Source organism: Venturia canescens, chromosome 1, assembly GCF_019457755.1.
Source record: "Venturia canescens isolate UGA chromosome 1, ASM1945775v1, whole genome shotgun sequence".
In the NCBI taxonomy this organism is placed as follows: Eukaryota; Metazoa; Arthropoda; class Insecta; order Hymenoptera; family Ichneumonidae; genus Venturia; species Venturia canescens.
Window position 1 is genome coordinate 14,734,072 of NC_057421.1, and position 18,647 is coordinate 14,752,718.

Here is an 18,647-nt window from a genome sequence, read left to right on the forward strand (position 1 = left end):
GCTTCGTTCCGCAATTACTTTGAAAAAAAACCGAGATTTTTCTTGCAGCACCTTATGATTCATTCTCTTCTCAATTCTAATTGCAGAAAAAGGCAAGCGAAGGTGCAAAAAGATTTGGAGGATGCAGCGAAAGACACGCGAACCGTGAGTCCCGATCGAACGAGTTTGAAGGAAGGAATGGTCGGCTTACCAACTTCCGTTCCATCCACCGTCGCCGTCAAGTTTGTACGTTGATTCTACACAAACATACATGAAAGCTTGCCTCATACAACATTTTTCGTTCTCACGTGTTGGTTTTCTTTTCCTTTTAATTTTTTTAATTTTTCAATCAACGCCCATTTTTTTCATCGAATTTTGTTTCCCGCGTTTCTTTCACCTCGGCACAAATTTATCTGTCAATCTTCCGGAGAAATGTTGTACGTCCGAGACGAACGCACGCCCTATTTGCAACGTCAAAGTGTAAAAAAACTCTGTTGATATGGGAACTAGTGAACGTGCCTTTTTACAGTATCTTCGTCAAATTGGCGAACATATTTTCTGTCCTATTTACGCGATTACGAGTTTACTCGAAAAAAAAGAATTTTAGTAGGTCGCCAAATCAACGCGTTGAAACCCAGTTATTTAAATTAAGGTTCTATTTTCATTATCGAAACTGTTCAAGCTTTAATTTAACAACTAAGTTAGGATACTTTAGTCTATTCAGATAAATGTGAAGATTATTTTACAGATTTATTTTCTCTATCTGTTTTCGCGTGTGCGATACGCGAATCAGTGACACTCATGATTGTTGATTTTATGAAATAAACTGTTGAAGAAACTCTTGGGAGTTCTTGTACCATTGATCCGTTTGCTTAGCGCAGATCCCTCAGAAGTAGCAGTAGACTGAGTGAATTCGTGAAAGCTCTGGAATTTAGAATTACGAAAATATAAATACAAAACGTTTGGGACAAACGAACTCTGAACTACGTCGAGTGCGAGTTGGACGAGCAGGTTTCAAATATTGTTTTTTTTTTTTTCCATATCGTTCGACAGAGTTGGATAGGAACAAAATTTCCATTTTTCTGCTGCGTTTCCTGATTTTTTCATCTCCATCAAACGTTCGATCATCGATAAAAAATTTTTTTAAATTCCAAAATTTCATGGAATTGACGAATTAATATTATACGACGGGAAAAAATTATTTGACTATGCGTTGAAAATGTGGTCGGTAATAATTCTTTTGATAATTTATCGATTTTTCTATTCTCGCATTCGTGACCCAAAATCGATGAATACTTTCCAGACCTTTTGCAAATCATTGAGCAGTGATGTTTCCATAGAACGAACAAATTAGCAAGAATGTGTCACTCAGCTTTAAGGCAGAGATTTTTTGACGTCTGACATTCGTCTTCATTCATAAGCATTTAACGTGAATCACTTTTTGCCATTTTCGTGCATGCAGGCGTTCTTCGCATCGATAATGTAGACGACTCGATACTTTCAACTTGGTACTTTCAATGTGATTAGGTTATGACGCTTGCAAAAGTGATTCAAAATTTGGTTTGAAAATCGTAAGGAATGTGGAAAGGTCACTAGTTTTTCGTTTCGTTTCGTTTCCGCCTGAATAAATTCGTATCTGTTTGCACATTGTTTTAGAAATTTTTATGAAGAACTACGTAGTACATATGTTTTGTTGTGGAACCTTACAGAACGCACACGACGGAGAGGTGACCGCAGTTAAATGGTCCCCGGTCGATAGGATCCTCGCAACTGGCGGTGCTGACAGAAAAATCAAGCTGTGGGATATCGCGAAAGGTAACTAACGTCAAGATACGTAAATTGATTTTTAAATTTAATTAATTCATAATTGCCCTCTAGCCTGAAGAGAAAAAAATTCAGGCCGGTAATGACATTTTAAATTGCAGCAAAATTTAGTGTATTAGGAGCTTTACCTACCGCCAAAAATGACCAACCAATACTCGCAATAACAAAAAAAATGATCTCATACATGTTCTGGTATCGAAATTGAAGTTGTGCGCCGAAGTGATCATCAATAAAATCGAATTCGTGAAAAAAAAGGTGCGAAAAAGTGAGAAATCCAGCGCCACGTTAACAATTTTATTGCATCAGTGCAATCAAGCTTTTCGTGAGCTTTTGATATTCGAGTGGAGGTAATGGATAAATGCGCATGAAAATCCGTGCAGACTTTTAGTTAATGAATGTTTATATGGTCGTACAATTGGAAATTCGTTTCCAGCAACGGCCAAGCTTCGTTTTTTAATGATCACGAAAATATTTGACAAGCCCGTGTTTTATGAGACTCGCGTTGTTTATATGAACGTAATTCCGAAATAATATGATCGATTGTCTACAGGCGCATTCGGTATTCGAGCGGAGCTCGCTAAATTATAAAGCAATTGAAGAGAAATACGATTAAATGGCGAAGCTGCCTGACAAATGGCATCGCGGATTCAGCTGATTTTTTTTCCGCCTTAGTTTATCTCTACATTATTTTTAGCGCTCGCGATCAACGGTCACGTTGAGCGTTGAATAGATTCCCGTGTATTTCTCCTAAACACCTCGACTACACGGGTATCGCGTGCAACGAGCGAGAGCTTATTGGGTACGAAGGTAGACCGCGAGAAACGTCAGTGTACTCTCGTTATATTTATATGGATTCTCGTTCGGCTCGGCTCTCTGCGAGTATGCACAAATGGGAGGGACATCGAGCGAGATAGAAAATGGAAGAGGGCATGGAAAACAACATTTGCGTGAGTTATGGGGCCTGGTACACACGTCCCAATGTTGTCGTTGCCTCGTTACACGGACAGCCGACAAGTATTTACCTAGCGCTCTTTACCACTCGTTATAATTGTTCGCTTTTCGCCTATTTTTTTTGCTCGAAGAGAAAAAACAACTCGATACTTTCGGGGCACGTTATCGGTGGGGGGTTGACCCAGAACAATGGAATCGATTAGATTTCATTGTTCCAGGGTTGCTAACAGTTTTTTAAATCTGAGAACTCCGGTTCAGTCCATCGGAATAATTCAGGCATGTTACGAACTGAGAAAAAAGTATGTCGAACTGGATTCATCGTTTTGAAAGAAAAATTGGTGATTCGACTGTTTTTTATTGTAGCATGACTTCAGTTTATTCCAAGTTTCAATTTTCGTTATGTGCTGCAAGAAAAGATTTTTATTACCTCTCAATTATACAATGAATTTTCGAAGATCATCCGTAAGACGAAGCAATCAACGAGTTTATTCGTGTGCGATTTTTCCTTTTAACTTCAGTTTGTTACCGAAGTTGTATTGGCTCAGTCAACAAATTGCTTCAGCATTCCCAAATGATTTTCTTACCTCAAAAATATTATAATGCCTGCACAGAGCCGATTATCTCGATTAAGAGAAGCGAAAATTGTTTCGACCAAAGAAATTATTCCAGGAAACCTTCGGGAAACACCTCCCACCGGTATTTTTCCAATCGTTTTCAACTCCATCGCTCAAGAGCAGGATCGCAGCACGCAGGGATTCCCGCGTGGTCGTGATTCGATAAAAAAGAGAAATCACGTAGCGACTCCTCGTAAGATTTGTTACGAATATTACGGTGAAATCGGCAGGGCCGGTGGGTCGCGATCAATATCGTATAAACTTTGATAGTTATCGGGTACGAGAGGAACAAGAGGAGCACAGAGTAGAAACCCGGTTGTACAATGGAACACAGGGAGCACATATATGATGCGGTCAGTTTAATTCGAACTGCCGTTGGACACTATCGGGTGAAGGGAAGGCTTCCTCGCGGATCGTGATTGCATTGCGTTCGCGTGGTTTCCAGTTATATATAAATATACAGGATGTCCCAAAAGTCCGAGTAGGTCAAGCGACAGAGAAGGCCATGGGAGGAAATTCGAGAACGAAGACTCTCGACGAATGATCTCGAAAATTCCTAAATAAGGAAAAGCTGAGCGAACATCATTCGCGAACTCCGTCCCCTTGGTTTTCCCAAAATTAACGAATACCGATACCGAGTCGATCGAGAATAATTCCAGCAAAACGACGCTGAATTTTGCAACGTTGAAGTCCAACGAAATGAACGAAAAAAACATTTGTAATTGACCAATTTTTTATTTCACGAAGCATCGGTGTGGGTTGAAAAACTACGAATTGGAAATTCGGCAGGGAACGAAATTGGAGAACTACTGTAATTTTCGGAGAGTTTTTCGCATCATTTCGTCGGACCCCAACGTTGCAAACTTCAGCGTAATTCCAGCAAAAATGTCCCCGAAATTCTCCCGTTCTCCAACCGGGCAAGTTCGAAACTCACGTTCCCGAGACACCCTGCGAATGAGCCTGCTCGAACGCCGCACATAGACATAACAATAAGTGCATGTGCGTACCCGCGTGTATGCATCAACGGTCCGGCTTAAACCTACCGGAGTTCTGTTCCGTATAGTAATACGTTGGCATCTATAGTACGGCTGTCGCGTGGCTGGCACGTCCTCGCAATTAAAGCCGGTAGGAGCATAAATTTAATTAGGCAGGACGAGCGTCCAGGCACACCTGGGTCTCGTCGAGTCTAATGCCTCCCGCGAACTCGAATGATTGCAGGTGCTTGCGATGGCAAGGGATACCTCGTTGGAAGCAACGCGACTGTCATGTCCGTCGACTTCGACTCGACTGGAACTCTCATCCTCGGTGCGTCCAACGACTATGCGAGCAGGGTGTGGTCGGTCAGTGACCTTCGTCTCAGGGTGAGTGATCTAAGCTACTATTTTACATATATACATAATACATATTCACCTTATCCATGTCCTCCTTCTATAACATATAGACATAAAGCTCCATATGCATAATTATGCGTAGATATGCAGCGTATACTCCATATATGAAAACCCCTCGGCCACCGCGTATTCCATCGGGGAGCCTCTGCGAGAAGGGGGCACTTTGTTTATACATCCTTCTCATGTTGATATTGACAAAATATCAACATTACCTTGCCGAGATCGACTCCGGCAACGCGCATGTACCGAGCCTCCGGTCAATTATCTTTCCTCGATGCCTCTCCTAATTATCAAATTTTCAGCTCTATTTCCGTAATCCTCTTTATCGCTGATCCTTAGAAATATTTGCTCTCGGGAGCAGTGATACTCGGGATTTATCGCGAGGCTCCACTTCGTCACGGTTCTCATGGATTTTATGGGAATGCCGATTCGATTAAATGTGTTTGGTGTGTGAAGGGTTATTCGATTGGGGAGATTTTCGAATAGGGGGGACAGCTAAGGGTTTATTGAAAATTTGAATTTTGAATTGAACGTGGCAATCGATTTTATTGACTCGGATGCCAAGAGAGAGAAATTTGGTAGTCGAATAGGTTTTCTCCAGAGTTTTTCCAACTTTAGTCAGTTCGGTGACCAGTCGGCAGTCCTGTAAAGTAGAAATAATACTTTGGATGATCAGAGTTGGGATGTTTCGTGGTGCATACGCCGGGTATATTTTCCATTAGGAATATTTCGGATTGGGCATATTTTCCATGTTTTTTCGTACACGCACGTTCGAGTTTGGTCACGAAAGTGTCAAGTTGAGAATTGAGAAGAAGAGTAGTCGTAAAATCAACTCGTAGTGTATTTTGATTACATCGTTATGTTTCTGGCTCGTAATACAAGCGTTGCAAAAGTCTGTCTTTAATGTCAAAGATATATAAGTTGACGTTTTTGTCGGCAAAGTAGAGGCATCGTCGTGAAGCGATAAGGCGAGAGCGAGTCGGGAATCGTTTGGTGTGAAAGGCGAAGGGAGGGGAGAAGGATGCCGGAGAAAGAAATGCAAGCCTCGTTTGGTAAATTTCTTATTTTTCTCATGAAGATTCGTTGGAACATGCGACAAAACAATTCGCGTGCGACGTCCCCCGAGAAATAGTTGGTGGGGTAGGAAAACAGCCATTTAATGACGTCGAGGCGTGCTGTGTGCGCGACGGTGAGAATAAAGGGTGTGAGACGTTGTTCGCGGAATGGAATATGAAATTTATCGTCGACCTCGTACAATCCCTCGCCCCCCTTTCCTCTTGTCGCCCTGTGAGCCGTTACACTCTTCATCTACATTCACAGCGCGATCGTAAAACTAATGACGAACCGTTTCGTCAACAAAAAATGTGAAGGAAGGGAATAAAAAAAAGAAAAAAACAGGAGTGACAAAAAATGCTGAGGGCGACGGGAAGTCGCCGACTGGTCATTCGTTTCACCAGTGATGTGACTTTAAAATGGCGCTTGATCAAATGACCCTTGCTGTACATGAGCTCACGCTGCTTTAAGTGCCTTCATAAATTTTCTAATCTGACGATGTATCAATTGGACAATCTTTCATGAAACGAGCCAAAAAATTTATGTCACTCGTTTTATTTGATTTTTTATCATGATTTTATTCAGGCAACTCGTGCATCGTCCTGGCGATTCAAAAATCGAACGAATGGACGTTGCGAGTACAATAAAGTGGAAAAACACCAATTAGTAAAAAAAAAAAAAAAAAAAAAAAAAAAAAATTGATTCCGCAGTTTGTATCTAGTTTAGAAAGGATCGTATAACGTCGGGAATTTTATGAGCGACCACAGGAATCATTCCACTTTTCGTGGATGACATGAACGCCATTCCAAGTTTCCTCGTGCTACATATTCTTGTCTACCTGCTTTCACTCGCTTCGAACGAAAAGTTTCTTTGCGAAACTTATCTTTTTTTTTTTTTTTTTATCGAGTATTCCGTTCGCACGCCACCTTCGTTGTTTCACCTCTTGTTGCCTTTTGTATTCCGAACTTAGCGTGAAGAACAATTTTTTCACTTTTTCTACGGACTTTTTCCTTTTCTTGTTAAGCATTGTGCGAAAAAATAAAGACGGTTTTTTTTTTTTAAATCCGTGGAGATTATATGCTGGAAAAAGTTGTACATCTGGGATCTTAAATTCACCGCTGATTAAAGTTTCTCATGAACCCTTAAGGGATGAGGGAATAATCAGTTTCGTATCACCTAAATTTCGAATTACTTGGAACGTTAAGGGGAAAAGGACATGAAGAATATTCGTTAATAGACGAAAATAGAATCATTGAGTTGTTTATTTATTCTGAATTCAGTGAAATTTGAATTTGATTCAACAAAGTATCAGATCAACAGAAAAATGCTCTCGCATTAGGTTAAAATATACAGAGTTTACTCGGCATTTGTTTCACGAGAAAATGTTTCAGCGTTGCATTCGTTTTTATTCGTTTTTGCCTCAACATCGTGGGGAGAAGAAAATATAAAGTTTTTCCTTTCTTCTCCATCTCTTGGTCTATAAAGTTTTGCGCATAATGTGAGAGCCTGCATATCCACGGTGACCTTTGTGCTTTATAGGCCCTTGGGGACCTTAAGGTTAGAAGAGAATGTTCGCGACGGTTCTCGACAGTTTACTGGGACTTTAAACCCCGCGCAATTGGAATTTCAGCGAAAGAAACTCGTCCACGAGAATATCTGGTTTGATAAATTCAACGAAAATATTGGACGCGAATATATTGCCTCGGAGCAACGAAAGTGTGGCTTCCTAAAGGGAACTTTATTACGCCTATGGCAGTTTATTTCGTGTCTAGTTGGAAGAAAAAGGAAACGAATGATGTCACAATTTGTCGAATGTGCCAATTCGTAGTTGAGGAGTTTTGAAGATCGTCAGAGAGGAAATCTCCAAGTTCTCGATAATTGTCCTCGGGGGTTGGTGAAGAACAAGAGAGTATAGATGGCGACGGAAAAGGACAGGAGGGATGAAGAGGAAGAGAGAAGTGAGGAAGTTAGGAAAGAGACGACCGGAAGTAGGGTTCGTGAGAGAGGAACTCGTGGACATCCATTTCATGGAACTTCTTCCTGATGAGATCCGCGATTAGTCCCCTTCTTCCCAATTTGTAGCACTATGCAGTGGAGCCAAGTTCCTACTTGATTTTCGTCTCCGATTTGCTCTTTTTCTTTTTCCCTTTTCTTCTTCTTCTTCTTCTTTTTTTTTTTATTTTACTTCCATCCATGTTCTGCTTCGTTAAGAATTCGATAGTTCTGGTCGTCGATAAATTTTGGGGGCGCGTGCAAGAAAAGTGATATCAATGGCCCAAGTTCAGATTGAATTTCCAATTCGGGGGCCTGCCCTAATTCAATGAGCTCGCGTGCCTTTTCGTACACGGACACGTTTTCTATGAAAAAATCTTTTCCAAGATAGTTTCGGTTCATAAGCGTTCTTGTATTCGTATTGACGCAATTTAATTGAAATGTAAATTCATCGAAATTTACACTCCTGAAAAAGTCTAAGAATTTCATAAAAGCCTTAACTTACCAAGTGGACGGACAGGCCAACGGAAACTTAGCTCTTTCACGAACATAACTCTTTGTTACACTCGCCATGACGTTGACGAGCATTAGCCTCATTCCCCGGACTCATCGTTCTCTAAAGCACAGCTCCTCATAAGTTCAACTGTATATATATATGCATAAGAGGAAGGAGGCGAGAGAAAAAATTTAACCACGAGGGAAAAGAAGCTGAATTTATATTTACAGTAGTTGCACAACGCTTGGGATGGATTACCAGCTAAGGGTGGGTAATTGGGCGGGGCTGGTTTCCTCCCTCTCTTTCTTTCTCTCGCTCACACACCCCCTTTCTCACTGCCTCACTCTCCCGAGCCAGTAAATGGCAGTTTTCCTCCCTCCACGTGATCATCCATTATTCTTTGCGCCATTCTCTGGTATACTTTACTATAACGACCTAGATAACGGTATATTACCTATTCCATGTGCATATACATACCAACAGGTACAGACTATATTGCACTTTCGGTATCTGCGGAATTGAAGAATTTTCAGACGTTTCCCTATACATTGCCCATACGTTGTAACTCTCAACAGCGTCATTCGTATTATGCTGCAGCGTACAAAAAGAACAGTTGAATAATTATTGTGACTGAAACATTAGGAGGGAGGCACAAAAATTGAAAGATCGACGTTTTATAAATTCTGGGGTTAAATATTAACATGTATACGTAGAAGAAACGAAAAAAAAAGTCGGATTTTAAACTTGTCCTCTTTGCAATCTGTTCGATAAAAAAGTGGGCTTGATTCTCGTAAAAATATTGATTAAAAACGATCGAGGTTTTGGGGTCGAAATGATTTAAACTGGGCAGCAGAAAAAGTGTTTTTTTTTGCTTTTTTTTTTTCACATTTGGCCTCAAAGTATCACCGGGTACTCGTCTGATTTGGCTCTAAATCCTATCCAAATGGCACTTGGTTCATCTTTCATCTCCATTATCCGATATTTCACGAATTCTTGAAGTTCGATATCGATTCATGCTACATTTTCTATGCAAATATTTCTTCGCTCCATAAATTTTTGAACGAATAAGAATGACCGCATAAATGCATTTATGCATCAATGGTGTTGGAATATCCGGAATAATATTGAAAATGTAACATACCTCGAAACAATTTTAAATTGGAACTTGAATACGGTATCCGATAAAGTATATCCGGAGCGAGTGTAATATTTGTAGATCTGGGCGTATCGATAATGGCAGAAACAGAGGAGTATCGTGAAAGCGTTTCGGAAGGTAGGAAAGCGACAGGATTTGAAAAACAAACGCAAATGAGAGTTGTTCAAAGAGGATCGTTCCATGGAACGGTTAGGGTCTACAAATTCCGTTGCTAAATGTTGTCCGTTGCTTCGTATTTTCGTTGCATCATCGAGATACGCTAATAATGATTGTTCATCGCTCAGTGGAGCATTCGCTTGTACTGGTTAATCATTAGTTATTCAGCGCAGCACAAAGTGAACGCGCTGTTTAGTCGACGAGCCAGCTCGCTGATGATTGCGACGCTCGAAACAATATTTTCGTTCCTACCTCTCAGCGATAGCAACGCGATACTGCAATTGTCCCAAGCACGATTGGATGGCTTCGATGAACGAGCTAATCGATTTTACTACTCGTGTATTTCTATCTCTGTGGAATAACTCTCCCATCCCTTTTCCTGTTGACAACGCTTCGTCCAACCAGCCTTGTAATCATTGCTATTTGTGAGATTCGATTCTTCATTCGGCCTTCCACACTGCCCTCCACATAATTGCTTTCATAAATCTTTTCGAAGCCAAAAATACTTCGTATAGACGGAAGCCATTTTTTATACTCTGCTGTTCTGCATCCGACTATCGATTAGTCCTGATTTTTTTTTTCAGATTCATCTCATTATTCATTTATTCAGTTTAATAAAAAATTTCGTTTATTCAATGAATATGAAAAATTCAATGAGTTTAACGAAGCAGGAATAATTATGATGGTAACATTATTGATAACAAACTGTCGAGGAGTGTGAAAATTTGTGCTAAATATTACGTTACCATCCATTAAAACAATCTGCTTTATATTACTCAATATCCCAACTTCGAACCGTCGATGCGACAGCCTTATTGCAATATCTCATCGTTGTTCGCAGCTGTTGCGAATTGATATTTGAATAAAAAAAAAAAAGATAAAAAAAAAGATAAAAAACATTTCTGTTGAAATAATTGATCGATAATTTCTCACGTTAGAATAATTTCTCATCGAATCTTCGATTACGACGCTGAAGTTTGCAACGTTGGAGTCCAACGGAACGAACGAAAAAAATATTAGTCATTGAGCAATTTTTTATTTCACGAATCATTGGTGAACGTTGCAAAACTAAAAATTTCAATTCGCCAGGGAACAAAATTGGAGTTTTACTGGAATTATTCGAGAGTTTTTTTAGATCGTTTCGTTGGACTCCAACGTTGCAAACTTCGGCGTCATCTTCGATTTCGAGGACAACGATTTTCAACGATCGAGTCTCTAAACACGTTTATCGTTATACATTGAAATGACGAATTTACAGCTAAAAAAATAGAGGATCCAGAAATAAACAATCGAAAATAGATGCAAACGAGGGAAATTCCGACGTTGCGATAACCGATGAACAAATGTTGTGATTGCGACGAACTATCGGATGCTTCGATCGATAAGTTCTATAATATTAAAAGAAGAAACGAATGCACGTGGAATATACGATAAGCCATGAAATTTTCACTGGGAATTTAGTCGAATTAAAATCATTGCGGTAATCCAGAACTTTCGATGGATAATCGATGACTAGCTGTAACTGTGTGTTTGCTCAAGTGTTTTACTGCAACGATCCAATGAATATTCAAACGGATAGACATAGAAAAAATATTGAAAATAGTGGTTGGTGTTGCATTTGTGGCTCTCGGCGAAAGCCGCCCATCGCTATTGTCATATTTCGCCCATCACAAATCCCGTAATACTCACGTCAAAACAAGTTATGCACGCGCATGACTCAACCCAGCTATGTATAATGAATAAATTAATATTTAATTAATTATACAATTATTCGGGAAGCCCTGATGGGATGGCTGATGGATGCCGATGCGATGGTGGCTTTAATACAAAAACCTAATGGCATTTCGTATCACGTACCCAAACGTGCGGTAGAACAAGCGAGGAACGGAGACAGTGACGAGAAAGAGAAGGAACGAGAGCTGAGCTCCCGAGCTTTCATCGGTAAACCAGGTTTCCTTCCTTACTTACGTAACAACCACTTTAGTGTCACTACAAAATTATCCTATCGCTAGGCCCCTAAATGACAGGCCTCAACCCGAGCTTTGACAGCGTTGTCGCTCTAAACACACAAAGCGGCCTTCGCTTTTTTGACGGCACATCATTTCAGATTGTCGAGGACCCGACTAAGCTTAACCGCTAATCAAAGGCAGGCAAACAACCACAGCTCCGCAGATTTTCCTGCTTTAAATTCCTAAAATCTAATCAAAATATTGAACTCTGTTAATATTGCGACGAAGGGAAACAACGAATGAGCAATCGATTCAACGCTTTTGTATTATTCAACGAATATATTTTTAGAATACTGGTCTTCGAATGTTCTCTTTCGATTACTGGTTTTGTGATTGAGTGAAACTCGATGAAAATGAGGTTACAATAATTTTCAGGTTTTCACTCCAAATCAATATTCAAACTTGGGACCATTCCTAGCTTTGAGCATTTGAGCAAATGTAAAAAATTGGTGTAATCATTTTGTTCTAGGGTATAGAAACGATGAGGAATTTTCATCGAATGCTTGTTGACATCCCCGATGATAATTTAGTTCACGGATTGGGTGAAATGGGATCGTAAGTTTTATGCAAGCTGAGAAAGAATGTTCGTGGAACAGGATTTATCCAAGTTGGATATGGCGTGCTCTAACAATTTTTTTTTTGTCGAATGAACTGAATCTTTTGCCGTTGGCAATGAAAATAGTTGCATCCGCGACATTTTCGTCCGGGTAAGATAAGCTCGACGAACAAGATTTTTTTCCCCAGTACATATACACACATTTATATAATTTTCGTACATATTTGAGCCTAATACACGAGAACCCCGACCAAGGGCCTAGCAACGCTTTTACTTTTTCCATCGTTTTTTCTTTTCCATCCTCAACTCTCCTACCTCCCGGATTTTCCCCTCCTCTTTTAGTTTCTCATTCTTTCTTCCTTCCGGGTGCCTCATTATGCGCCCAGCACTGCTGTGTGTCTTAATCCCCGGACTAATGAGTTACACCGTATAGAACTTTGCGGGCACCGATTCCACGGATCTTCGTTGGTGAGTCGTCCGTCTCTCTCGCTCTTGTCTCTTTCCCTCTTTGTACTTCCTCCTTCTTCCTTCCTCCCTTGTTAGGGCTTAGAGCGAAGGAAGAGGACAAGAGAATGAATCTTTTCGCTCTATGGATTGGCGAGGAGTGGGTTAAAAAGAGACTGAAAACAGGGATTAGTGAAAACTTGCGAGAAGAAAGAGTTACTGGCTGTAAAGTGAAAGAAATGAAGAGGCGTGAACTCGGAGAGCTGACTATAAACAAAGAGGGGTTTCTCGGTTCATCGAAAGTTCAAAAAATCGAGGAGAAAGACAATAACAAACATTGATTCTTTCTTTTCGTCAAATCGTAGAAAAACAATTTGTTTTACGATTATTTTGCGGTTGTTTAAGGTAGGTCATGTCCGTAGGATCGTATTCTATGGGTGTCTAAATTCGGTCGATTTTTACTTCTCAATCAAGATATCATCGCTCTAAATTAATGTCAGAGTTATTCATGTATTTTTTCATTTTAATTGATTTTTTACGCATAGTCTCTGTATCCCTGTGTATTTTTCTTCATATTTAAACACGTTTATCTAAACAACCGATAAGACGAGCCCTTTAAAATTTCATATGCGTGTCAGTCGTTGAAACTCTCTGTAAATTTCAAGACTTTTTTAAGAAAATCGTTTCGTGCATGAGCTACTTAAAACACACTGTTAAAATAACAAAAAAATTGTCCTGCAAAATATTTAGGCGTGCTTATTCAGACGAGTGATTGACCTGGATCGACCTTTTTTCACTGCTGGTGAAAGTGAGAAGCGTGAGATTTTTATTGATTGATTCGATCCTTTGATATTCGAGTCGCCAAATTCTCCGTTGCTGTGAAATTGACGTTACGAATCTGCACGAAAACAAGAGTGAGTCCATTTTATTGAACGCAACTGTATTTTGTTTCGAGCCCAATAAAAATTGACCTGCACGAATCGTTCTCTTCCTAAAATGAATTGATTACGATGAAAAGTGTATGGTTTCCATCATAGTATCAAGTGACTGGATAATGTACAGTTGTAATCGATTCTTTGGTGTCTACTAAGTGGCTGCAACAGCGCGAGATTATCATTTTCGTGAAACTGTTCGCTGTTGACAGTGAGTTATAACATATCTCATGATAATTGAGGAAGGAATTGCGTGATGGAAAGATACCGCATAATTTCTCGAGGAAAAAACTCGTGAGGGGCTTTGGATCGTGAAAATATGCATGGGAGGTTTGTTCGTGTGGGCACACGCAGCAAGTTCCCCTTCGTCGTTATACACGCGGCCCTCTCAGTTCAGATGATAAAATAATTCCAGGGTGAGCTTGGAAAGAAGCGACGGTGAACGTGTCCAGGTTGATGTGTGCGTAATGTAGTGAAAGCACCACGAGCTCGCGGGTGCTGCTATTGGCTACGTTGGTGTGCTGACTTAACCAACGCGTTTTTCAAGAGTCACCTGGCACTTTCACGTGCCTTGAGCCCGTCCTAGCTCAACGCATCTCGTCTCCGGGTAATTACCAACCTGAAATTACCGCATTTACATCGCTAATACGGCTAGGTGTACACATATATGTACGTAAAAGGTTCAGATGCGCGTATACATGCGAGAATTTCAGAGCGAGCCGGTACCGAGAGCACCCTCGACGCTCGGTATAAAAAGTGTGCTCTTTAGCAAATTGATAACCGGTGAAATTCAGCGTGTCGTGCGCCGTAAACGGTTACATTGAAAGAAACGAGTTGCTGACATCCGAACGCGGTGAAAGAACCCTGACCCTGGTTGCTTCACTGTTTTTCCCGAGTACTCGGAGCACCGAAAACTTCTAACGTTTTTCTCATTCTCAAACGAATCCCATGAGCCGGCTGGATGAACTTTGATGAACTCTGGAGCGTTGCCGCAGAAGTGGAGAAAACTTGGGACATAAAGTTATGTCAAAGTGTCACCGGCGAGCCAATGCGCCTTCAGTGGAGAGCCGAAAACATTTCGACTTCCTCGGTCCTGCGCTTTTTATCGATGAGCGAAGATTTAGCATCGTTTATTAATTGATATTCCATCAGCGACCAAAGAAAAATAGGCGAAGACGATTCTTCTTAGAAGTTTGATAAATTGCAACCCTCCCGATCGTTGGTTCTCTTTTTGGGAGTTCTCTGCATAACTATACGCTCTACGTGTATACTGCACTCTATAAGTTACGGTCGTGCAGAGTTTATCCTCGACTCGTTGTTATCTATTGTTAGGCTTATCTCGGGCTCAAGTTAAACCGGATGTCATGGTAGAGCGCTGCGGTATGCGGACGGAGAAAAAAAGAAAAGAGAAAACCTCAAGTTCCTGGGACCGTACGTCGGGCCACCATTTTCATCGAATTAAACCGGATTGCACGTAACTCCCATTAGATGTACCGCGTGCTTGTCTCGAAGGTAGGCAAGATGAGTTTTGCCTTCTTCTGGGATAACCTTTGGCAGTCTGCCATCTTATTTTCCACACCGATTTCAGGGTTCTACACGCTGCGTGAGTCGAGGCCCACGTGGAATTTTTTGGGTTGATCTGGTTTTTTTTATCTCGTTGGACACTGCATTCACGATCTAAAGATCGTTTCATCAGTTTTATCAAATATTTTATTCAATGATTCATTTAATGGAAAACTGGCATTGCCCAATTACAGATTATGCAGAGAAAATCTCGTGGAACAAACACTGTGCAGGGATTTCAATTTTTTTCTGACCAATCCTGGCTGCCAAAGGTTGATGCCTTGGACGTGTCTCGATCACCCTGGTCTTTCTGCGAAAGTTCGTTTTTGTATATTTCACTCACTTGTCTTATTTCATCGATCCTGAACTCACCTCGTATGACAGTTTTCCTTGTAACTGTTTGACAGGGAATAAAAATAGGATCCAGGGATATAAGAAGTCTCTTGTAAAATTTCAATATTATATTGCCACGAGTCATTCGTCAAAAGAAAACTCCATGGAAATAAAAGCCCAGCAGGTTATTGGAACAGTTGTGAAATACGATGGAATACGTAATGTCGTTGATAATTAATACAGATATGCTTTCAATGCATATGAAAGGAGCATTAGAAGAGGGAAAGCGAAGCACGTTGGGTTTTAATTGAGATCAAGCCATCCACGTTGCACGATCGACGAAAATTTCGAGTTGCACACAAAACCCTTTCTCTCTCTCTCTCTCTCTGTCTTTCTCTCACCCTTTTTCGAATACCACGACCGTTGTCGTCGATTCACGTAGCCACACGGTTTGTAAACGCTCTGGCAGAAAGCCAGAAATCGCGATGGAGGGCGCGGGAGAGGGCTTCGCTAACGAAATCGGCACATTCATACCGAACGACGCGGCTGGAATAACGAACGACCTGTAGATGTTTGGACGAGAGCTTATACCTGCACTATAGTTCACGTTATAAAGGCTACCAGAGACTGCTTTGCACCCGGAAAACTATATATCTGCGTGAGCGCTAGAATTCTCGCTTTTCTCTCTCCTTCTCTTCGCTATGCAAGCTCGGATACCCACAACTGCAAACCACAAAAGCCGGGGTCTGCACGTGAAGCCAAAAGTTTTTGCAACAATTTCACGTTCCTGGTGACTCGCCCCTTTTGTGTTCATTCGCGGTAGATTTTTTCTTTTCATTCCTCCCCCCTTTTATTAGGGGGAATAACCTTTGCTCTTGTGCGATAATGAAGTAACACCAAAGCATTCAACGTAGAACAACAACGATCCCAAAACAGAGCAGTTAAAGAAAATCGTGGATTTTCCTATTCAGAACATTCAAAATGAATAAAATTTTGAAATTTATTATCTATGCCAAAAACAATCAGTTTGAAAATATTATCAACCTTCTCTCCATTCCCAACCAATTCAATGCAGGCACGCTATACGATTTACAATTTGAATATGCCAGCACAATGACGTTCAGTCAGAACCGAATATATACTCGATTGTTTCCAGATATTGTGTTCAGATTTGATCGATTCTTAAGGGCTCTACCCTAATTTTCACGAATTTTTTTGACTCGTATAAATTATAAATATCGATATAAAAAGTGTCAGGTCTCAAAAATACACCCTTAAAATACGCAGGAGAAAAAATTGTTTATATTTATTTTACTCAGTTTTCGTACAGAAAAATGAGGGAGAAGACGGGTCTAAAAGAAAAATGGGTTTGCGCTGTTGATAAAATCTCTGGAACGGATGATCGGAGAAAAAAAGTGGTCTTAGATTCAATAGGTAAAAGGCTAAAGCGCACATCATACGATTTTTTCATAAATGACAAAATGGTGGCCATTTTTCTAAAAACTATGAAAAAGCGCGTTTTTTGCAAAAAAAAAAATTGTTCCGCTCAAAATTTCAAAATAATCATAAAAAACACGTGGTAAAATTCTAGTAAGGATCGGTTGAATAGTTTTGGAGATTTTATCAACGAGTCGTCCACAAACGTATAATTTTGAGTAAAACGCGTTTAAAGAAAGGCGCCGCAGGTGCGTGGTGCCGCACTGGGCGGTGGGTATCAGTGCGCTCAGACACAGCCAAGTAAACGTCGCTCAAAAGTACACTTGGACTGCTCAGATCTTTATAAAATTTTAGTATCATACTTTCAAATACTTCTGAAAAATGGAATAAAAAAAATCGGTTTTTTGAAATTAGCGCAGACCCCTTAATGTCAAGTAAATTTTCCAGCTTCCAAATGATGAAAAGCAAAACTCGTTCGAGGTCTCTGACTGAATTAACTAAGAATAACCTTTTTGGTGTAGATCGATCCGTCCGTGGCATCTGCGCGCGAGATAGCGAGAAAATCATTGAAAAAATTCTTCTAAATGTTTTGCCCAATGCGACGCGCGACGTTAGGAGCAAAGCGAGAGTCAGACACGTACATTCAGCACCCATTAGACTTATGTATCCGCGTCGCGCAGTTGAGGATGGGAATAGAATTCATTTTATAAAGAGGAAAACTCGTGAAAGCGGAGGACTCAGTGCGGTCGGAAACGCGTATGCCGCAATAACTTTACGCGAACGAGGCGCATCCGGAAATACTACCTGGTAACGTCCCAGCGACGTGCCACTTGGTAATAGTAGCTTCGCCCCTTCCCCGGCTACTATTACTCCTTCGTTTCCACATGTATGTACGTCCATTTGCCACGTTGAGCGAAGCTATTTATAAAGGGCCAGAGGAAGCGATCTAGCGAGAGAATTCGCACGAGTACAATCACGAAGGTGTTGGTCACCACGGGCCCCCTTCTCTATACCCACCGAGCCCAACCAGTTAGAGGCTAATTAGAAATTAATGGGTCCTAGACCAGTTCAGAGCATGCGTCTTGAACATCGCTAATGAGGAAGCACCGTGATTCACCACGCATCACCCACACGCCTGCTCACCCCTCTCCTCCGCTTCCTACCCCTTTTGCTCTCCCGACTGTCTCGTCGGGACACAAAATTATATACGCTTTCGTTTATTATTGGACCTGCCACATATTTTTATTGTCGACTCAAAGTATTCTATTATATTTGATTTGTTATTTTTTTTGCATTGTGCTTGTTTAAATAGTTTCCATTCGATTCCACAGATTAGTTTTTCATTCAATCGATTCTTTGTTTTAATCATAGTGTTATATTCGCAATGAAAAATGGAATGAAATTTTACCTCGCGGTTTCGTGAGCTATTCATGAATATGGAAGTGAAATAATATCGTCGAATGTGGCCCTTCTAGCTGGTCGAACATTTCAACGATTATAAATGTGGAGCCCCCGAAATCGAGTGTAAACTCTGCAAGCTTTTCAACACTCTCCAGTTCAAGTTTTAACGATTTTTCCCATACGAGGATTCCTGGATTTCTCGAACCCTTTTATCCCCTTTCTGTGTATATGTTATATCTCACGACGGCAGATTGATGCGGCGACATATCTCGACTAACGACGTTATTAACGCTGTTGGCAATATAAGGAGTGAGAGGAGGAGATGATGGATGGGTCGACAATTTGCTCTGATGCGGAGTT

General features: G+C 40.7%; 1 protein-coding gene across 1 annotated transcript in view; it reads left to right on the forward strand.

Moving 5' to 3' along the window:
* Atg16 (Autophagy-related 16) overlaps positions 1–18,647 on the forward strand; it is a 418,555-nt gene that overhangs the window by 5,809 nt on the left and 394,099 nt on the right. Inside the window, exons 5-7 of the mRNA XM_043413064.1 lie at positions 87–225; positions 1,689–1,794; positions 4,587–4,729. Of these exons, the coding sequence (XP_043268999.1) occupies positions 87–225; positions 1,689–1,794; positions 4,587–4,729 (388 nt within the window). The remainder of the gene's footprint in view (positions 1–86; positions 226–1,688; positions 1,795–4,586; positions 4,730–18,647) is intronic.